Raw genomic sequence first — 8,456 nt, forward strand, 5'->3', positions numbered from 1 at the left:
TAGAGATAGAAAAAAAATTTTTTAACTAATAATTATCTGTATTTTTTAAAAATCTTAGCTGTTAATTTTTTTTTTATCAAGTACATATTAGTTTTAATTTGAATAGATTTTTTATTTTATCTGTCAGCATTTTTTTAATTAATTAGATTTGTTTAATTAATTAATTAATCTTAATTAAATTTTTCTAATGGCAATTAAATGTAATTTTGTACACAATCTAAGGTTAGTTTTATATTTGTACTTCCCAATTAATACAGTAGGATAGGGAAAAATACTAAAGAGTAAAGAAAGAGACACAAGTAGTTCTAAAATCAAAGTTGTAAATAAATATATAAATAAAAAATCAATGTATTAGTGTAAGTATCATCAACTCTTATTATTATTTTTGGTAGATTGATTGAAAACTTTGATTTAATCAATCAATCTAGTTGATATTAATTTTTTCCAATTTCTTTTCATTTTTTTAAAAATTTATTTCTACTTAATTTTTTTTTTTTTTTTTGCAGCCACGAACTATTGGTTTACGGAAATTTGTGCCTTTATTCTTATTGCACAAGGTCTCCAGTCGATGGTCGCTATAATTTTTCAATCGATGAGGTTGTCGATACTTTTCTGTAGACTTTTTTTATTCTACCGTATGCACTTGTTCTTTTTGTTGGCAAAAATGCACTTGATTTCCACTTTTATAATTGAAAATAACAAATAACAAATATTATAACATCTTCAACCCCACTTTATTTTAGAGTTAAATACGTGGTTTAATGTATCATTTTAGAAAAATATCTTATTCATTTATTCATTTTAATTGTTAACTTTTAGGTTTGGATACAAATATATTGATTAGATATTTGGTTACTGTGTAGGATTTAATTTAGGATATAAAGATTAGAAATTGATTAGTTTTGATATATCTCTTTTGTAAATGAAGTATTTTGATTTTCATGATTTGTTCTTGTTATATACAAAATAACCTTAAAGAGACCAAACTTGTTTAACCTTAAAGAGACCAAACTTGTTTATGTAAGAATTTGGATTTTCTATGTTTTATATTAGTTTACTTACATATTATGTTATAATTGTTAAAATGCATTATTGTGGTGTTTTGTTAGTATAAACACAATGTTTTGGAATTTTCATGAAATAACTACAAATTAGTAGAAATGTGGAAAATTAGCCAAGATAAATTTATGGCATTGATTGTAGCAAATAGCCACATATTAATTTCTTGCTAACTTATGGCTATAAATAGACACATCTTTATCAAATCTGAAAATTTATAAAATTTTATAAGATTTATAATGTATTTTTGGATATTAAATAATACTTGGAGACTCGATCCACATATTTATAAGATTTTTAAAAAGGTTTTAAAAAAAATTATACGATATTTATAATATATATATATATAATTTTACTTAAATATAAAGATAGTTTATGTTTATAAAATACACACATCGAATAAATATCAAAATTTTAATGGTATTTTAAATAAAAATATTAAAAGGGATATTTTTTGTGAAATGTGATTTTGGAAAAGATATATATATATATATTTTTAAGTCCTCTATTAAATAGTGCCTCGAAAATAATCATAAAACAAATTATTAAATAAGAATCATAATTTTTGGTAGATTGATTTAACTTATATAAGGTGAATGACACGCAAGTAGTTCTAAAATCAAAGTTGTAAATAAATATATTAATGTCAAAAAAGAAATGTAATAGAGTATGATCAACTCTGTTTTGTTTTTATTATCTCTGAGACTCTGAAGTTGCCATGCTTCTGTAGCGGTGCCAACCAACTTGGAACTGATCTTTCTTTCTTTCTTATTTTTTTCTCTCTGTGATATAATCGTAATCACGACATCGACATGCTCTCTCGTCTCTTTCTTCTTCTTCCACCTTTCTTGCTTCTTCATCTCTCTCTCTTTCTCCTCTCATCTCTCCTCACAATAACCCTTTCTTCGTCCTCTACTCCTCAACCATGGCGTCAACGTCTCTGGGACCTTCGATTCTCGTTTCTCACGGCTCCCCTGCTCCTCAATTTCAAGTTTCTGGGGTCAGGTTGGTGTTTGGTTACAAGGGTTTTGACCGCAGAAGAGCTTCACGACGGGGATTTCGAGTTCTCTGCGAGTCCACGGCGAGTTCTTTTAATCACTCACTTCGAAAATTTCCTTTTTTGGGTTCGATTCTTTTGTTGCGAACTAAATTAAAAACTGTTCCTTTTTGGTTTGTGGACTTTAAAAATTGCTCCTTTGACTTTGGTTTTAGAAGTAAGTAATCTGAAAAGAAGGGTTGGTTTAAGTTTAGCTGTTGCACTAAACCAGAACAACAACGAGTGGCTCAGTCTTGTTAGTTTAAAATACTTGTCTAAGGTAGTGGCTAAGTCTTGTTAGTTTAGGATTAGGATACTTGGTTTAAGTCTTATGAAAAGCTGAGTTGACTTTGATTTGAATGGTATGTAACACCCGTTGTGTATCTTTATTATAGATTCAGGAGAAGGAGTTAAGGCGGTGTTCTCCTTTCTTGGAACGCTCATCTTTGCCAAAGGAGGCTGCTTTACGCTCTAATGAATGGAGGGCTGTTCCTGATATTTGGAGATCATCTGTTGAGAAGTACGGTGACAAAGTTGCGGTGGTGGATCCCTATCATGACCCGCCATCTACGTTCACGTACAGACAGGTAACAGCTGCTTTGCTTGAGTCACTTTGGATCTCCATACTTTTGGAACAGAGGTCTTTTTTAAGTAGGAGTCAGAACTTAGGGAAACAACTGAAGTTCAAGAGTTGAGATTGAGTTGGCCTTCAGCTTTATTTCTTTATCTATTAGTTCTGTAATTTGTATAGATATTCTGAAGCTGCGTATCTTATCTGCTTGTTAATTAGTGAAGGTGCTGAAGATGAACCATATTTGTATGTTTGGAAGCATACTAAATTGATACTTTTAATGATTATCGTCTGGCATGTCCCTTTGTGTTTGTTATTTTTATTTCAACTGTATATCTGCCTGATAAATAGGTGGGTTATAACTTTTGAAGTTTTCAGTGATGTTAAATTCGGATGAGTAATTCGATGTTTTCATTTCAATCATCTTAAAACTGCAGTTGGAACAAGAAATCTTGGACTTTGTTGAGGGTTTGCGAGTCGTTGGAGTGAAAGCAGATGAGAAGATTGCACTTTTCGCTGATAACTCTTGTCGATGGCTTGTTGCGGATCAAGGTATGTGGTTTATTATATAGAAACGCTGTAGGAAACTCACTAACTATTGTCTATTACATAATTTGCTTAAAGCTTGAGGCTTACCCGTTATTGGATTATGTCATGAAACTTGAATATTGAGCTTGTCATTGCTTACCGTACACATTAATTATCGGTCATTTCCATTCCAGGACAACCAATGATCTGTTGAAATATGTTTTGGGGTGTTTCTGCTCTTTGATTTTCGTCCTTATAAATTCATGCTGCTTCACCTATTCAAACACCTATCTATCCATTCTTTAAATGTTTCTGTAAGGGAAAATGGTTCAACCTTAAGACTTTTAAAGTTTTTTACTTTAGTTCGAAAGCCTTTCATTTGATAGATAATCATCTATGCCTAAATTTCATGCCCAAATAAGTGAAAGTATGGAAATTTATATGACATTATCAGTTCACAATAACCTTATGATGCTCACATGTTAAGTTGTTTTAAACTGCCCTGCTTTACTGCAGTCATTCTAATTATGTCGTTTGGTTCTTCGATTTTTCTTTTTTCTCCGCAGGTATTGGTATGTTTACCTACTCTTTACTACTTTATGCCAGGTATAATGGCTACAGGAGCAGTCAATGTTGTTAGAGGATCCAGATCCTCTATTGAAGAGTTACTGCAGATATACTGTCATTCGGAAAGGTACATCTAAACCATTTCGTTCCTTTGTGTTGAATTTTTATCGCCACATTTACTTACCACTTGTGTCATCAAAATTTCTTGTTTTCATGAACCATTTTTAGAACTTCTGTCACTTCAGATAGCATCTTGCTATTTTTCTGAGTCCATGAGAGATTTCGTTTGGTTTCCATAGTGATCCACAGTCTTTATTAGGCGTAAATTTATTCAACATCTTGATTTCACATTTGTCTTATCATTCTTCATTATGTGACTTTCCTATAGAGGCGTCGTTAATCAAGGAGATTCGTAAATGACAGAGACAGAATTCTTTGGTTTTTAGTTGTCTTTTAAATTACCTACTATGCGCGTCTCTAATTCCTTGTTTTCAAATTTTTTTACAGTACGGAGTTGTGATTTGTTTTGCAGTGTAGCTCTTGTTGTGGATAACCCTGAGTTTTACAACCGCATTGCTGAGTCATTTTCTTACAAAGCACCTCCAAGATTTGTGATTCTTCTATGGGGAGACAAATCGTCGTTGGTTACAGTGGGTAGGCAGACACCAGTCTATAGTTACAACGAAATTAAAAGATTTGGACAAGAGAGACGTGCAAAATTTGCAAGATCTAATGATGCTAGTAAGTGCCACATCTACTCTCTTTATCATTTATGTAGCCACTTTAGTGTTTTTGGGAGTGCTAAAAGATAAATGACTGCAGGGAAGTATGAATATGAATTCATCGATCCAGATGATACAGCCACAATTATGTATACCAGCGGAACCACGGGAAATCCAAAAGGTGTTATGCTCACACATCAGAATTTGTTACACCAGGTTCAAGGCCAAGACTTCTCATCAATTTATGTTCACCTTTATAAAATACTGAGTTTGCTATTACGTTCTGAAAGAAAATTTGTTTGTTTGGTATTTTGAATTACTCTACAGATAAGAAATTTATCCGACTTTGTGCCTGCTGAAGCTGGGGAAAGATTTCTAAGTATGTTGCCATCATGGCATGCCTATGAACGGGCTTGTGAATACTTCATATTTACATGTGGAGTAGAGCAAAAGTATACGTCTATAAGATTCTTAAAGGTAAGTCTCTCTATGTTATTGTTACACAGTGAAAACCTAAAAGAAACATCTTATCCTTGAAAATGGGAGACGATGAAACGTTGCACCTTTGGATTTGAAACATTTTTTTTTTTTGGTTTTTGTTACAGGATGATCTCAAGCAGTATCAACCACACTATCTCATTTCAGTTCCTTTAGTATATGAGACACTCTACAGGTATGCAACTTTACAAGCATTTTTTGCGCATAAGATTCAAATACTTTCAGATAGGTTATATTGTTACTGAAGTTTACTGATAAGAGATTATGAGTCACTGTTCGTATGCATATGTTGTATATATTTTAAAGCCATCTCACGCAACTGAGAGCTAAGTATAAGATTTCCCTCATGGCTGTATCTACTCGGTCATTCAAGATTTACAATGAAATTGTTTTTTTTTTTATTTTTTGTTTTTTTTATTTATTTTATTTTATTTTTTTACAATGAAATTGTTTCTTCCATGATTTCAATCATTATCTAAACATCTTTCTCTATTTTTTGGGAATTGCAGTGGGATTCAAAAGCAAATTTCTACAAGCTCCCCTGCTCGTAAATTTGTGGCGCTTACATTGATCAAAGTCAGCCTTGCATATATGGAGATGAGAAGAATTTCTGAGGTTTGCAAACCAGATGTGTCCTCTTTAGTATTTCGTACTGCCTAATAGTTTGTGGTAATAGAGTTGTGATAAGTTCTTTGCTCTTGTATCCAGGGTCTTTGTTTGACAAAAAATCAAAAGCCTCCAATGTATGTTGTTTCGTTGGTGGATTGGTTATGGGCGAGAGTAGTTGCGTTTGTCCTATTGCCATTGCATATGTTGGCTGAAAAGCTTGTCCACAGAGAAATCCGTTCATCTGTTGGAATAACAAAGGTAGTATTACAACTTTCTACTTCCGGTTTCCTACTTTTATATTTCTAGGCGAAGAAAGATTCTTTAAACTTATCAGAAAGATTGTTAAACTGACTTTGCAATCTAATCTTTGTTTCATCCAGGCTGGTGTTAGCGGAGGTGGTAGTTTACCGATGCATGTTGACAAGTTTTTCGAGGTTAGACTACCAATTTTGCTTCTAGAGATTAATGTTATTTTTTTTTTTGGCATTTAAACAAGTTATTTTGTTCATATGTAAACAGCTTAGTTCTTTATGCAGGCCATCGGTGTGAATGTACAAAATGGGTATGGTTTGACAGAAACCTCACCGGTTGTCTCTGCGCGGAGGCTTAACTGTAATGTAAGTTTAAACTCTCACCAAAGTGACCTCTTCCTTTGTGATCAAGGGAAAATAAGCTCTCATCTTGCACCAAAAGTTTGGGTCACAATCAGTCCAAAAGAGCTATAAAAGAAGACATAACAAGTCTCCTATCTTTTACTCTCTATGTTATGTTACACAGTGACATATTTGTTAAAATTGTATTTTTTTTACTGTTCTATGAAGGTTCTTGGCTCAGTTGGGCACCCTATTAAAGATACAGAATTCAAAATTGTAGATCCTGAGACCGGTTCTGATCTTCCACCTGGTTCAAAGGGCATTGTCAAAGTCAGAGGCCGACCGGTGATGAAAGGTTACTATAAGGTGATACACACTTTCTGCCCTTTGTTTACGACAAATTTGTGAATGGATGACACAACAGTTACAGAATTTTAGCCGTCAAGATTTTGTTTATGATTCTTCTGTTCGTGAGTATATATATTGGCTTCTATGGTGCCCCTGTTTCTCGGATTAGTTTGTTATTAAAAAACTTGTTATAATCTGTGCTGTGCTTTCCGTAAACGTTGATGGCTATCGAGATTTCTTGTCTACTTGTTATACTTTATCCAGAAAGAAATGGACACCTCTTAACTAGTCTATGTATAACTCTTTTCATCTTCAAACTCATCATTCCTCATCTAAAGCATCTCATTGGAATCTAGATTTCTTGCAATCCATTTATTTTTTTTGCTAAATGTGTGAACTCCTGAAACATTCTCTGTGATTTGGATGAAGGCTTTGGGTTTGGTGGTTAGATCAAGTTAACTCATCTTTCTGTTGATTACCTCAGAATCCACTGGCCACCAAGCAAGTTATAGATGAAGATGGATGGTTCAATACTGGAGATATGGGTTGGATTACTCCTCAGCATTCAGTAGGACGGAGTCGTAGCTGTGGAGGTGTCATCGTTCTTGAAGGCCGTGCGAAGGACACAATTGTACTTTCCACAGGTATATCATCTTTTTACACTTTCTTGAATTAAAATTCTGTTTCCAACTGTCTGTATGATTAGCATACATTTTAAACACCGCATGTATTGTTAAAAACGTATGATAACAGCTTGATCGTTGTAGGTGAAAATGTGGAACCATTGGAGATTGAAGAAGCAGCCATGAGAAGCAATTTGATTCAACAGATAGTGGTTATTGGACAGGTACACTTGTTGGAAAGTTTGATTTAGGAACAGTGGTATGGGATGTTTTACGGATTTAATCTTTGGATTTCGATGTGGCCATAATCTTTCGTTCTCAGGATCAACGCCGCCTCGGAGCTATTATTATCCCAAACAAAGAAGCAGCAGAAGGAGCAGCAAAGCAGAAAATTTCACCTCTAGATCCTGAAGTCAATGAACTTAGCAAGGAGACGATAACTAGCATGGTCTACGAAGAACTGAGGAAATGGTAATGTATCAGACCAAGTGTTACTCTTTGAGCATCTGGATCCCTCTATCTAATGTATGATTTAAGCGTATACTTGCCCCTAATCAAGCAATTACTCATACATAAACCATAATGCAGGACATCACAATGCTCGTTCCAAGTTGGACCGGTTCTGATCGTGGATGAGCCTTTCACGGTATGTTCTTTTGTTCGGTCTCATTCATTATCTTTTCATTTGGGACTCAAAATATTCAGTCCTTATGTTAACGTTCTATGTAATATCTTTACAGATAGACAACGGATTAATGACACCGACGATGAAAATAAGACGGGACAAGGTGGTTGATCAATACAAGAATGAAATAGAAAGACTCTACAAGTAGCCTAGAAATTTTAGCATGCTCCTTTACGTTTACCTTGTTAAGGATTAGCAAATGTGGACCAGTTCTTACTCAATTGTTAATATAAGCTGCAAATATCGGTTCACGCAGTATAATAAAGCATACCACTTCATGAAAAATAATAAGCTTTTTGTTCTTCGACTATGATGAATTATCCAGTTCTGCAGCACTATAGATACTTATTAGATATTCTTGTACGTTTCATAGAATAGAACTAGTGAAAACCAAATTGTACGTTTGAGTATTAGCGATATCTTAGACTTCTATGTGTAGTTGTTGATACAATTTTTGTATAGCTGGGTTATATTAGCCTCAAAACTCGAAAGTGACAACTTTTGACATTTAACTATATTATCACTTCAAAGCCAAAAGGAGAGTAATGGGAAGTGATGCTTTCTTTTGTATTTCATGTAAAACAAATGCCAAGTATAGCTCTAAAATGGCGGCCATG

The 8,456-nt window shown here is 33.7% G+C and overlaps 1 protein-coding gene across 2 annotated transcripts; it reads left to right on the forward strand.

The window, feature by feature from the left end:
• On the forward strand, positions 1,740-8,090 carry LOC104746892 (probable acyl-activating enzyme 16, chloroplastic). Of its 2 annotated transcripts, XM_010468433.1 has the most exons (18): positions 1,740-2,140; positions 2,491-2,682; positions 3,104-3,218; positions 3,801-3,888; positions 4,294-4,502; positions 4,584-4,699; positions 4,811-4,960; positions 5,089-5,156; positions 5,491-5,596; positions 5,690-5,848; positions 5,971-6,024; positions 6,127-6,207; positions 6,412-6,549; positions 7,016-7,175; positions 7,299-7,378; positions 7,477-7,625; positions 7,743-7,800; positions 7,895-8,090. In XM_010468433.1, the coding sequence occupies exons 1-18, from the start codon at positions 1,985-1,987 to the stop codon at positions 7,985-7,987; spliced, it is 2,172 nt and encodes a 723-aa protein (XP_010466735.1). In that variant the 5' UTR covers positions 1,740-1,984; the 3' UTR covers positions 7,988-8,090. The 2 variants fall into 2 exon arrangements, with proteins under 2 accessions (XP_010466735.1, XP_010466736.1); XM_010468434.1 differs by lacking the exon at positions 1,740-2,140 and having other exon boundaries at positions 2,593-2,682; positions 3,761-3,888.

The sequence above is a fragment of the Camelina sativa genome, chromosome 15 (genome assembly GCF_000633955.1).
Source record: "Camelina sativa cultivar DH55 chromosome 15, Cs, whole genome shotgun sequence".
NCBI classification, from domain to species: domain Eukaryota; kingdom Viridiplantae; phylum Streptophyta; class Magnoliopsida; order Brassicales; family Brassicaceae; genus Camelina; species Camelina sativa.

Bases quoted from the DNA above. Each gene is read 5' to 3' on its own strand.
- LOC104746892 (XM_010468433.1), top strand. From the start codon at position 1,985: ATGGCGTCAACGTCTCTGGGACCTTCGATTCTCGTTTCTCACGGCTCC. The intron at 3,219-3,800 runs GTATGTGGTTTA...ACTTTATGCCAG, and splicing joins ATGGCTTGTTGCGGATCAAG to GTATAATGGCTACAGGAGCA. The intron at 6,208-6,411 runs GTAAGTTTAAAC...TGTTCTATGAAG, and splicing joins CGCGGAGGCTTAACTGTAAT to GTTCTTGGCTCAGTTGGGCA.